Genomic DNA, 14,535 nt, shown 5'->3' with positions numbered 1-14,535 from the left:
ATTACATTTAAACAATACCAAAAATAATTAATTAAATTTAATATTTTAATTTTATTTATGTAAAAAACTAACGAGCTGATGGGCCCCACACGGGCTGGGCTGGGCCAGCCAGAAATCGTTCGGGCTGAGGACCCTCAGCCCAATTACGGCCCATTAAGGACCGGTTCGGGCTATAACAGGCCGGTTCGGTCCGATTTTAACGGTTCAAGTTGAAAATTGACACCCCTACTCTACCCATTTGTTTGGTTTTCTTTGCTTGGATGGATTTGTAAACCACGAATATGAAATTTCCATTCTCTTCAGTTTTTATCTCTTTCACAGATTCTTGCTAATCTTTGGGGATAAAAAAACAGCAATGGAATTGGTGATTTATTGATTTTTGAACGCAGAAATAAACAACAACAAGAGAGTTTGAGAAAGAGAACAAAATGCCCCATTACAGAAATTTTGGAACTATGGACTTGTCGGTGTAAGTCCATGATGATACTTCCTCTGTTTTCAAAACGAAGGAAGTGGTTGCTAGAGCATCAACGTAACAGTCCCGGCCATGTTGGTTTTGTTCAAAGAACACACTGACCAGAGCGTTCTTGCGGAAAGTATCGGATGCTTTCGTTATCTTCCCCATAAAACAGAAGTCATTGAATGTGAAAACACAGTCGTTGCCAAGAGCTTCATTCACAATCCAACTGGGATATTGCGACCCAAAAGTTGGTGTAGACGTAGGTAATTGAAGTTGTCGCTGCAGAATCTCCATTCTGGGCGTATTTGCATCAAATTGCACCAACTTGAAAGGAAAAAAAATCCCACCATCCTTATTATAATACCGAACTGTATTATCACCAAACATTCGCGGTCCTGAAAACTTGCCTCCAGCAAACTCAAACTTGAGATATTTCCCTCCTCATTAACAAATGTTCGATTCATTCGACAAAAGAACTCGCCAAAGTCCGTTCGATCTCCTAAGCATCGAGAAGGCACAAACTGGATATCTTCCAGCTGTTTTAAAGGCTCCTGCTCCTTCAGAAATATACTTGATCCATTAGCATTAATAAACCAAAACCTTTGTTCAGCAGTAAGGTTTTGCTTTCCTGCTGCTTTAAGTTTCACCATGATCTCATCTGGGAGATTCACGTGAATTCTTGTCAAAACACCCTTGAACATCCCTATTGTAGGAATGTTAAAGTAACCATAGAAGATGGAGTTCCTATCGATGTTATCAATTGATTTTGCACCCACCTCCCTCTTCTTGAGCTCAACCACATCTGTTGCAGAATCCCGAATGATAACTGGCAGGTCTTCTTCGTTCATCAGATGTAAATCCTTGATTATAATACTGCCATCAATGAAGAAGTGGGAATCTACCAGAAAACCTCTTAAGGTACTTAGATTCTTGATGAAACGGGCTGGAGTGCTCGGACTATTTTGTCCCATGCCAATATTTAAGCCAGTGCGTTTCTCAAATGCACTTGCAATTAAGGCTAGTATCTCATGGCCAGCTACTAAGAAGGTTGCACCAAAATCTTTTTGAAGGATTAGATCATGTAACACCCTTAGCACAGATTCTGGATCTTCACTTGCAGGTGGTTCAAGACCTAAGTCAACAAACACTCTCTTCATTGATTTTGTGATTGTAGCAATTTTCAGTCGCAACTGTAAAATATTCAAGTCCTGATCAATCTTTTGCATCATTAATTCCTTAACTTCATCATTCTTCTTAGCCAATTCACCCTTGGTACTGTCAAGAAGGCTTTCCAATTCCTTCACCACTTGTGGTTTTGGCAATGGCACATTTTGGAAACCAAAAGGGCCTAGCGGTACTATCATTTCTAGAGCATATGTATCATACTGACATTCAACAAGTTCGCCATTGTCATCATGCTTCTGGAAATGTACAACAACTTTTCCTTGACGATTTACTCGAAAATTCTTAGAACGCAAGAACCTCCTAAAATCATCACCCTTTGGCCCATCATAAACGATATCTTTGGCTTGTATCAATTCTAATGGTTTGGATAAGAGGTCTACCCTAAAGACCTCCAACTTTGAGTTGACGAAAAAATTATCACTCAATGACCAACTCATTTTCTGTTAAGAGATACGAAAAACAGTCACAAAACAATGGGATAACAATCATTAAGGAATGAGATTGAAATGCTTAAACTAATTTTTAGAAATTGAATCAGTATGGCTTGAAGTGAAGCCTACGGAATACATATAACTGTTCTAGTTAGCAAACATTGAATGTAACTTGTGAAAGTGATATTCCTAAATTGATGATCATGGTGACATTTGCGTGGTATTCATGCATCTTCCTTCAAGCTGAAAACATACTATAACAAAACATTACAGAAATATGGGTTTTAAGCATTTGATAGTGAAAAATTGATCTTGAAACAAAAACTATCAATATATATATATTTCATCCTTCCAAAAGCGCATGGATGAAATCCTGATTTGCAATCAAATTTATTGAATATTTTACACTCTTGTATATAGCTATTCTCATATGTATTATCATTCTCATAATGTAGAATCATTTAGTCTTTTGTCATTTATTATCACTTTAGTTTTTCCTCTAATTTGTTTAGAATGCTTATTAACTATGAAATTAGCACTAGATGTTTGGAGTTTAATTTTCTTTTAAATTATATTTTATAAGTCTTTTCATATGCATTTTAAATTCTTCACTATCATTGGCTGTATATTTGGCCTATCTTGTATCTACTTTATGTTTTGGGTTAATTATTTCTAATTTACATAATGATTTGTCTATTCCCCAATGTTTTAATAGGTTACCATTAATTATGTTATTTATTTTTTTCTAAATTTCTTGTAACTTTTTGGATATTTCTATTATTTTCTATACTATAACATAAGATTTTCAAAATCATGTAACTTTATGCTTGGGCTCAACGTAACAAGTGCATTGAACCGTTCAACAAGACATTGTGGGCCAGTCGGATCGAAATCTCGTCCATTGAAACGAATCAAAATCTCCACCGATATGCATGATTCCATGGCCTAAAATCATGTTGAAAGGTTCAACAATTTTAATTTTTATTTTTTTGGTACTGGTGTTTTTTTTATAACTGGAAATGAAATGCTGCTGGATGGCGCAACCGTACGATCTCCCCAGGGAGTTTGGCCATCCTTCCCATCTTGCATTAACCCACCATTGGTTGTTCAAGCTAGAATTATCGCGTCAAAGCAAGTGAAATCTAAATTTCCACGGTACACTCACAGACCATCCTTCCCATCTTGCATTCCAGCAGAAAAAACACACCATCCACGTGGCCCCGGATGCTCCTTTTGAATCTGACACGTCATCCGAGAGACTCTGCATCATCATCTCCGTGTCCAACATGTAAACCCCACCTTTAACAGCTTGACCTATTAATACCTCTTCACATGCACTCATTGATCCCCAACTTAATGCGGAGACTAATCTCCACAGTAGAAATATCTTCACCTAAGATTAGATAGAACACAATATTGAACTCCCTAATTCTACTAACTAAATCTTGGGACCTCAACCTTGGTAGCTTCACTCCAATATGTATTCTTGGACTCAAAAACAAAAAAAGTAGCTGTTTGAGCATCTACATGGCAATTGTCCTTGTCATACTTGGTTTGTTCAAAAAATACGCTGACCAAAGCATTCTGAAAGAAAGTACCGAAGGCTTTTCACATTCTCCCATAACGCCAAAAGATGCTTAGGGAAAGCAAGAGGCCGAGATCTTGCCGACACAAGATATGGATTTTCATCCATTAGATTGCAATAATGCAACCGACAAGCTTTGCCTAAAGTAAAAGGCAGTGGGTCATTCCACACTAAGTTGGTCAAGCTTAGCTGTTTTCCAAACAAGGGTTAAATGACGAATACGCTAAGAATATACCAAGCACTTTCCCCTTCTTACTTCAGTGTTTTTTGGTTGGGGGGGGGTAATCACGTCATACTTCATTTACAGATCTAGGAGTTGCACTTTTTCATATTAGCCGCCTGCCCTCATCTCACACAAATGGAGCTCCATCCTTCTCTAACTATTCGGTCTCCTCCATAGCACCGTAAACTCATACAACGACCATTCACGCTTATCTTTGGTAATACAACTTCCTGTTGTTGGATGTCCATTGCACAAAATCAATAAATATCCACCCCACCATTAGAAAAATATCGAAGAGATATGAGATAACAAGTACAAGAACTCCAATGCAAGCGAATTAATAGGCAAAAAAAATATTGTAGAAGCTAATGGAGGGAACAGAATCTACATATCACTTACACTTCAAATTCCAATCAAATTGCATGAAGCTAAAAGGATCAATCACTCGATGATGCTTTTCCTACCTATAGGGGGTCATGTTCTATTAACTTGAGATCACCATGTCTTTTATCATCACCTTGATACAAATCATATTTCTTGTAATTTTAATGCCTACACAGATGTCATCGATGAAGAAGATGGAGATATGGATACAGTACAATGAAAGAGAGGGAGAACAAGTTCGGGTCAAATGAAGTTTGAGAAAAATGAATTGGATACAAATTTTAAAAAGAAGGCACAGGTACTCATTGAGATAAAAGTCTCACATTCTTAAGATTCTATATGTGGGAAATGTGCATGCTTGATGACCTATGTTTTATTTGGACCTTTATCCATCTATATACTATATTTTTTATTTCGTAGAAGCCCAAAGAATAATACAGTGAGACATGAATGAGAGAGGGACATTGATTAATTAATTCTCTCCTGCAAACTCATTTTGCTCCAAGATGGTTCCCATTCTTTAATGGAGCTATTTGGAATCTATTCTTTGTACATACAAAATTCTTATTATCATGTATTAAAAATATAAAGAGCTATGACAAAGCTATACATTTTTACTACAAAAGAAAAAACCCCTTTAGATGTTTTTTCTTGTGGCTCTTTGTTTTGCATAAAACTTAGTCTAAAAACTTTGCAGAGAATTTTCCACAAAAAAGTCTAACATATAAACTTTTATTTGTTGATAAAAATATATATTAAAAAAATTTTGTTGTATAAATTTTTTTTCTAAAAAGTACATATGTGCGACTCCTACTCCACCTATTACGTACCCTCCCTTTAGACTATAACTTCTCTCCCTAGGTTTTAAAAAAAACTTTTAATTTCCAATTAAAGAGGAAGTGAAAGACAAAAATAAAATAAAATAAAAAAGAGTAAAAAGAAAGTCTTGAAAAGAAGAAGTTTTAATGGATTCCGAAGGGAATAAAATGAACTTTTTATTATACTTCAAAAGGGGGAAAACTAAACATGTTTGTCAAATGAAATTCATTGAAATTAGTTTCAAATTATCTACAAAAATTCCTGCTATGTTCTCCTTAAACAAACACTCCTTCCAAAAATTAACAAGTTAATCTCTAAAAAAAAAAAAGTCAAAACAGACCTGATTTTCACATGATAAAATACATTATTAAAAAGAAAAAAAAAATAGAACTAATTTTACTCCATTATCTCTCTTCTTTTTTTTCTCAACCTTTAGGGTTCTTATCCGTTGAAAAAAATAAGCTTACCACGTGAATGTTCTTAACTGTCAAATACTATATTTCACGCCTAGAAAGTGAGAATTAAGAAAAAATAAAGGAAAAACAAAAACTTTTAACAAAATCTGAGGAAAAAAGAACAATGCATCGACAGTATCTTTCCAAACTTTATTAATGATACAAAATGACAAAAAAGAAAGGAAAAAAAAACACATGTGGACGGCACCAATTAGGACCACGCCTGTTTCTCTTCTTTTTATTTGCTTAAAATCTCAAGAGTGAAGAGTGAAGAGTGAAGATGTGAAGCCGGAACCACTGCCTGAAACTTATCCAGTTATCCCACACGCAAAGAGAAGAAATATCTCTGACCCACCACTTTGAAAAATGAAAAGAGGTTGCGTGAGATGGGAATGGGTTGGGATTTTCAAGTTTAAAAATGGGTGGGACCCTGGGATTGCGTGTCATGATAATATGGTATTATAAGAATTGGTTTGGGAATCGGGAATTGGGATTAAAATTGAATGAGGAGATCGGCGTCGGCGTCGCCGGTTTGCCTGGTTTGCCAGGTAGCAAACCGGCGATTTCGTACCGTGATTGAGACCACTCTCCCTTCACCAAATCAAAACAATGTACTTTAACTACGTACTACTATTTGTCAACAAAACCCAACATGAAAGATCAAGTATTCAAAGCATAATCAAAATGATTAAATCCCATTAGAAACGGACAACACAATGCTATTGTAGTGCAATATTTCTAGGGAACAAAAGCAAATAAAAAGAAAAGATTCACACTGACCAGTCCTATGGAAGGAAGACACTCGACCTATTAATACCTCTTCACATGCACTCATTGATCCTCAACTTAATGCGGAGACTAATCTCCACAATAGAAATCTCTTCACCTAAGATTAGATAGAAAACATTATAGAACTCCTTAATTCTACTAACTAAATCTTGGGACCTCAACCTTGGTAGCTTCAGTACTCCAATATGTATCCTTGGACTCAAAAACAAAGAAAGTAGGTGTAAGAGCATTTACATGGAAATTGTCGTTGTCAAAAAACACGTTGAGCAGAGCATTCTGAAAGAAAGTTCCGGAGGCTTTTGACATTCTCCCATCACGCCGAAAGATGCTTAGGGAAAGCAGAGGCCGAGATCTTGCCGACACAAGATATGGATTTTCATCCATTAGATTGCAATAATGCAATCGACAAGCTTTGCCTAAAGTAAAAGGCAGTGGACCATTCCACACTAAGTTGGTCAAGCTTAGCTGTTTTCCAAACACAGGGTTAAATGACGAATATGCTAAGAATATACCGAGCACTTTACTTCTTAATTTTTTATTTTTTTTGGGTAATCATGTCATACTTCGTTTACAGATCTTGGAGTTGCACTTTCTCATTATCGGCCTGCCCTCATCTCACACAGATGGAGCTCAATCCTTCTCTTTTTAAATATTCGGTCTCCTCCATAGCACTGTAAACTCATACAATGATCATTCACGCTTGTCTTTGGTAACAACTTCGTGTTATTGGATGTCCATTGCACAAAAACAATAAATATCCACCCCACCATTAGCAAAATAGTGTGTGCTTATCTAGATTTTGGTGTATGCTTGAAGAAATTTGGTCCAAGGAATTCGGGTGAACTTCTTATCTATTAATTGTGTTTGATGTTTAAATTTTTATTCCATCATATTTAAATTTCTTTCCTGTTTAATGAAGTTTTTTTTTTTTTGTTTCGTCTCTTCTTTTGACTCTGTGTTTTCAATTTACATTTAAAGGGAAGGAACTTGATAAATTTAACAAACTTTTCTTTTCCCTAGATTAAGTTACTTCTTGCTCATGGAAGAGTATACGTGCTAGTTACCTTAGTGTCAATAGAAGTGAGGAAGTCCAGTACTTTATCAATTAACCTTTTTTAGCTTCTTTTCTTTTTGAGTTAACATAGAAATAGATTTAGTTGCCAATTATTCCAAGATAAAGTAGAGACTTTTAAATAAAAAATGAGAGGAACTATATAGAATGTGTAATATTTAAAATTGCAAATTGTTTTTTCATTGAAAAAAATATTATCAATAGATAACGATATAAAAAAATTAGCAAATCACATTACATAATTAAAGAAAACTTTGTTTAAGGTCTATCTATTCAAATATCAAAATAATATAACCAAAAGACCATTTTGGAGACTTTTCCTAGCTGTGAATGCATAAACACTCAACCAAACAATTCAATAAACATGTATTAGAGTGGTAATATTCTAGTTTGATGTCCCTCTTACAAAAACTAGCTAGATCATTGAGTTGGGCAGGTAATACCTATGTGATATAAAATTAGAGCGAGGGCCAAGATTGAACATATGGAGAGGTTGAATAATGAGTTCAAATTCCTTCATCGGGTGAGCATTAAAGCATTTTTAACACATATATTGTGTAGGCCCATGTGAAACTCACTGTGGGTCCAACCTCTAAATTATTTTTTCATATTCAGACATCGGACTTAAAATAAAAATATAAATAAATTAATAAGACGACTAAAATATAGATAACATAGTTATAGATAAATTATTAAAAATACATTGAAATAAAGTATAGGGCCTGAATTTTTGGAAAACCATCTCCTGCTATGCAAAACAGTGCACTTATATGTCAATTAAGTAGTTGAGAAAAAAAAATTAAAAGATTATTAAGAATTCTTTAATTTAAAATCAAACTTTTCATAGTTTTCTATTTGGCATAAAAGTGCATTGCTGTACATGGTAGATGATTTTTTTCCTAAAGTTGTAGAATTATATTTTATTATTTAAAAATTTAAAAAATCATTAAAGAAAGAAGGTAAGAAAGAAATCGTGAGAGATGTTATAGGAGAAAAGAAAGGTTTGAAATCTATTAACTAAATATGAAAAAAATAATTAATTTTTATAAATTGAGTACAAAAAAAATTCAATCGTTATGATTAGATTTGATAAAATTAATGGCTAAAAATCGAAATATCCAACTCATAAAAATTTAGGACTGAAATTGCTATTAAAGAAATTATAATTTTAGGAGAAAATTTAAGATTTCTTAGAAAAAGCAGACCGAATACTATATTTCATGCGTAGAAAAAAAATAGTGAACGCTAGCTTGACTTCCTTGACTCTATGCCTCAAAATAGATTCATGCTTTTCATAGTTCCTTCTTCCTCTCCCTCTCTCTCTGATTTCTGGATCTGAACTCTGTTTTTTACATTATCAAGAGAAGAAAATGTCAGATCTTGCCATCCTCTCTGCTTTCCTTCAGGTGGCCTTCGACAGGTTGGCCACTCCTGAGTTCAAGAATTTTGTTTTCAAATGGAAGATTGACTCGAGTGAATTGGAATCACTGAAGCAAACTTCAGCCATGATTCAAGCCTTATCTAATGAAGCTGAAGTGAAACAGTTTAGCAACGGCCTTGTGAAACTGTGGCTCGATCGCCTCAAGCAACTCCTGTATGATGCAGAAGACACGTTGGATGAGTATGCTACTGAAGTTCTTCGGCAGCAATTGGAATCTGAAAATCAGTCCCAACAGGTAAGCAACCCTGCTCCTCTGACTTCAGTTAAAAAGAGTGCTTCTTCTCTGTTCAAATCTGGTATAGGATCTGCTGTTAATGGTTGCGGTGAAGCATTTTCGAGAACCTACAACTTTGCTGAAGAGCCGCTGAGAGTTAAGACGCTCGGATCAAAAGTAAGGGATATCGATGGGAGGTTAAAAAGTATGCAAAAACAAGGTCTTGCTCTTGGCCTGAACTTGAGCGTCGGATCTGGGTCCTCAAGACCAAAGGTATTCAGTGAAAGACCACCGACAGGTTCTTCAGTGGACAGATCTGATGTTTTCGGCAGAGAGAAAGATGTGGAAAAGATTTTAGAGTGGTTGCTATCAAACAAAACTCTCGGCGACAAGGATAAAAATTTCTCAGTGCAACCCATAGTTGGCATGGGTGGTTCTGGGAAAACAACCCTTGCTCAACTTGTGTTTAACGATAAGAGAGTTGATGACTACTTTGGTCGGAAAGCTTGGGCCTGTGTATCAGAAGACTTTGATGTAGTGAGGTTAACCAAAGAAATTTTTGAGTCAGCCACCAAGTCATCCCCTCCTGCTTCTAATTCACTGGACCTGCTACAAACGAAGCTTCAAGAAGTATTGAGCGGGAAAAGATTTCTATTGGTTCTGGATGATATGTGGAACGAACTCGATGATAGATGGGAATCCTTAAGCGTCCCTTTTGCATTTGGTGAACCAGGAAGCAAGATATTGGTCACAACACGAAACAAAGGCGTTGCATCTATAGTGCGCACTGATAATGATCATGATCTGAAAGGTCTATCAGATGAGGCTTGTCTTGCATTGGTTAGACGGCATGCTTTCGGGAAAGGAAATTCATCTGATGCAAACCAAAAGTTGGAAGCGTTCGGACAAGAAATTCTGAGGAAATGTAAGGGTTTACCTTTGGCAGTGAAGACACTTGCTAGTCTCTTGCGAGGTAAAATGGAGAACAATGAGTGGAAAGCTATTTTGGAAGATGAAATATGGGATTTAGGACCAGAGAGAAGTGAGATTCTCCCATCGCTCATGTTGAGCTACCATCATCTTCCGCCACATTTAAAGAGATGCTTCACATATTGTGCTTTATTCCCCAAGGACTACGTATTTAACAAGATTGAATTAGTCCTATTATGGATGGCTGAAGGTATGGTCCCACTAGAAGGAAAGAAACGGCCAGAAGATATAGGGGCTAGTTATTTCGAAGAACTATTTATGAGATCTTTCTTTGAGTTATCCGATCGACGTCCTTGCATCAAATCATCTGCTTTTGCTTTGTCAGCCAATCAAATCAATGCATGAGAAGTTGTTCCATGACCTATCAGATGCACTTTGCATCAAGTCATTCTTTAAGTCGTCCGATTCTCGTCCTTCTAACAAACCATCATCATTTTCTCCACTTGAGAAGTCGTTATATGGCTCTCACTCCAAGTCATATTTTGAGCCATCAAGTTTCTATGGATCTGGATTTGTGATGCACAATTTAATCCATGATTTAGCACAATTTGTTTCTGGTAAAATATATTGCAGGAGAGAGAATGATAAGCCATCAGAAGTCTTGAAAACAACCCGTCACTTGTCCTACCTCACAGACAATTGTAAAATTGATCAGGTGAGTGAATTTGAGTCCATGAAAAGCTTACGCACCATTCTAAATGTAAAAGAGGACAACACCTTTTGTCCTACCACGAATCTTTCTCCCACCATACAATTCCAATTCCAATTCCAATTCTTACGTGTTCTACGTATAAGAAATTGTCACAACTGTGAGTTGCCTGATTCAATTGGCGAATTGAAACATCTAAGGCTTCTTGATCTCTCATTTTCCGATATTTTGAAGTTACCCAACTCAATTACAAGTCTCTACAATCTGCAAACATTGGTCTTAATTGGTTGTTTGAAACTTGAAGAGTTGCCTGAACATATGGGTAAGCTTGTCAACCTTCGTCATCTTTTTCTCCCTATAATACCGGCATTCATGCAGTGTTCCTATAAAATGCCATTGGGGGAGAGTAACTTTCGCGGTCTTCAAACATTGAGCAGATTTGTTGTTGGGCCAAACAATATTGGTGCATTGAAACACTTGTCCCTACTTCGTGGTGCTCTAGATATTTCAAATTTGGAAAACATGAGTAGTAATGGAATGGAAGCCATACTGGCCCATTTAAAGGACAAAAGGCACCTTCTTGGGCTACGACTACATTGGGGTTGTAATTTAGAGAGATGTCAAGAAGTCGAGGAGAATACACTTAACCAACTACAACCTCATACAAATCTTCAAGCCCTATGTATTGAAAACTATGGTGGTATGAGATTCCCAAACTGGATAGAGTATCCAACCTTCTCCAGTTTAGAAGTTGTCGGTCTCATTGATTGTGACAAATGTAGGCTCCTGCCTCATCTTTGGCAGTTGCCCAAGCTAAAACACCTTGTGATTGTAGGCTGCAAGGCTACAAAAAATTTGGGAAGTGACAACTCAAGTGGACATGGTACATTGTCAATGAATAAGCAATTCCGTTCACTGCAAACACTTTTCATTAAACGGATGAATGAGTGGGAAGTGTGGCCTGAAGAGGTTAAAGAAAAGCAAGGTGGAGGACAATTCCCTTGCCTCCGTGAGCTGGTTTTAGACAACTGTCCCAAGCTAAGGATGTTCTCTCATAGCTTTCCTTGCTTGGTGCTACTACACATCAACAATTGTGGCGAGCTAATAAAAGCACCACCACTTCTTCCTTCATTACTAGAGTTGCACATTGGTGATTGTCCAAAATTGGTTCAACTTCCAAGTCTTCATTCCATTGAACGTCTAATGTTGGCCAGTTGTCTCCAGATAATGAGTTGTGCAGACAACTCATTCCCTTACCTCTGTGAGCTAGACATTTATTTATGTCCCAATTTGAGAGAATTGCCATGTAGTCTGCCTTCTTTAGGGAGATTCTTCCTTCGCCATTGCAAAGAACTTTGCGTTCTTCCCATACTTCCATCAATCAAGGATTTACAAGTGGAGGAGTGTAAGGGGATGGTACTCAACGGTGAAACATTGTCTGATCATCTCTCATCACTTTCCTCCTTGAGTATTCGTGCTATGTCAGGTCTAGAATCACTATCACATGGATTTACGCAACACTTGACGGCACTTCAAAACTTGCGCATCTTTGATTGTAAAGGGCTTATGGTTCTAGTTGAGAATGAGATTGAGGGGCTGAAAAACTTCAGGTCTCTCCAATCTCTTGAAATATCAAAATGCGAGAATATCAAGACACTACCCAAGGAGCTGCACACACTAACATCTCTACAAGAATTTGTACTTGTAGGTTGCCCAGCTGTTTTGTCTTTCCAGGAAACAATGTTACCCACTTCTCTTCAAAACTTGAGGATCAAAGATTGCAAGAATCTGGAGTCCTTGCCTATGGGACTACTCGACCAACTCACTTCTCTCCGGGTATTAGAACTCTCTCGATATCCAAATCTAACATCACTGCCGGAGGGACTCCACAAACTCACATCCCTACAGAGATTAGAAATCAGGTTTTGTCCTGGTCTTGAGTTCTTTCCGAATATGGAGTACTTACCCCCTGCTCTTCAATATCTATCGGTTTCAAATTGTGTGAAGTTGAATTCCTTGCCCAAGGGGCTGCACAAACTCACGAATCTTCAAGATATAGAGATTGTGGGATGCGGTTTTCTTATGGTGAGCGAGGATCTTGAACCCCTCCGTAGCTTGGGCCTCGATAATTTCACCTCTTTTTCATCTGTCACCATAGGTGGATGTCCTAATCTGGTGTCCATTCCCAGGGGCCTGTTTCCCACAAATCTTGAATCATTTTGTATCAGAGACTGCCCAATTCTTGAATCCATAAGTGACATGCTTTGTGACCTAACTTCTCTTGCATTTTTGAGTATCCGTAATTGTCCAATGCTAGCAGAACAGTACTGGAAGAAGGAAGGAGAAGAGTGGTCCAAGATTGTGCAAATCCCTGATCTAGAAATAGATCACAGAAAACATTTGAAGTGAAGGAAAGATGTATTGCAGCCAAAAATAAACGAGGTATTCTTTTTACAATAACAAACATATGATGTATGTCCCTAGTTACTTTATGTTTGATGAAATACCAGATGCGGTGGCATGCAAGGAGATCTTGTCCATAAATCAGCAGGGGATATACTTCAACAGGTGGGAAGCTTAGCTTCTCTGCAGAATAATTGGATTGGACTATGAGGTTCATTTGTATTCTCACTTGCTGATCCACTAGAACTGTATACTTGTTTCACAGTATTACGCATGTGAAGCACACAGTTCAAATTTTCAATCCAGTTTTCGTTGCAACGTCTTTGTATTCCTTATGCTGTGTACTGGTTGTAATCCCCTTGATCTTATGGACTATGTATCTAAATTCCTTCTGTGAAATCCTAATCCCTGGCCTCTTTGGTCATATCTGATTGACATGCTGGGGAAGGAGAGGAGAAAAGTGGTCCAAGGTTGCCCAAATCCCTGATCTAAAAATAAATATATTATTACCATTATGGGAATATCCCTAAGTGGAATGGTTCCATTTGAAGATGCACAATAATTGATGTGTTAACTGCATGTAAATTTTCAGCTAATTAGCACTGCTACTGCATCTATAAGTTATCTCTTGTCAGTTTCTCACTAGTTTGTTTTGGCCTTCAGGATTCAATTCAGCACCAAACATGGTTAAGTTTTGTACCAGCGGAATCATTTCTACAAGTCAGCAGGGAATTCACTTAAAACAGGTGGGCAGCTCTCTCTCTCTCTCTCTCTTTCACACACACGCTCGCACGCACTTCTTAGCTATTTTGCAGAACAGAAGCCGCATTGTGGGGTTGTTAATTTTTAGAGCTCATCTCTCCCTTTTAGGCTTCAAATTGGTTGGAACAAAAGGAGACCCATATTATTTGTCAAAGTGTAAGACGTGTCAATTGTGTCTGAACTCTTGTAGCTGTTTTGAAGAATGGCTTGCAATGAAATTTTTTGTAAGGACTTAATGGGATGGATCAGATTTGGAGGAGTTTTTACTAGCCTTAATGTCCAATTGTAGAAGTAAGAGAAAAGTGTGAGCTTTTGGGTTTCCAATTGCAATAATCACTTTCTAGAGAGAATTCTTGATATAATTTTGGTGTTCTTAGAAGATCGTCATTTTACTTCTCTTTCATTACACCGTGAAGCGTTCAGCTACACCTGTAGATGTAGCATATCATAGTGGTATATAAACCGCATTAAATTTCTATTTGGTCTTTGCTCTCTTTGGAATTGGTTAAAGGGTTCAGTAATAGTTTAAAATCTGCATTTGGTGAAGGTGCTGGATTTTAAGTAGATTCAGATCCAACCATCAATAAGCACAGGAAGCATACATAGCATCGGCACTAAGAAGAAGGTTAACTGTCATGTTACCAAAGTGGCCAGTGAGAGAACCGAGGGGTCA

At 37.1% G+C, this 14,535-nt stretch overlaps 1 protein-coding gene and 1 pseudogene across 1 annotated transcript; both read left to right on the top strand.

Moving 5' to 3' along the window:
* Positions 1–8,641: 8,641 nt before the first annotated feature.
* On the top strand, positions 8,642–11,851 carry LOC149016565 (putative disease resistance RPP13-like protein 1; annotated as a pseudogene).
* Positions 11,852–12,110: 259 nt separating this feature from the next.
* On the top strand, positions 12,111–13,106 carry LOC149016564 (uncharacterized). The gene has a single exon (XM_089156780.1). It carries the CDS (start codon positions 12,111–12,113, stop codon positions 13,104–13,106), a length of 996 nt encoding a protein of 331 aa, XP_089012906.1.
* Positions 13,107–14,535: the final 1,429 nt, after the last annotated feature.

This window comes from Hakea prostrata, chromosome 5 (genome assembly GCF_041222555.1).
Source record: "Hakea prostrata isolate BN-2017 chromosome 5, UWA_Hpros_2, whole genome shotgun sequence".
NCBI lineage: Eukaryota > Viridiplantae > Streptophyta > Magnoliopsida > Proteales > Proteaceae > Hakea > Hakea prostrata.
Note: the sequence above shows the minus strand (reverse complement) of the source record. Positions and strands in the feature narration are given on the sequence as shown.

Coding starts and splice junctions, on each gene's coding strand:
- LOC149016564 (XM_089156780.1), top strand. CDS start 12,111: ATGGTACTCAACGGTGAAACATTGTCTGATCATCTCTCATCACTTTCC.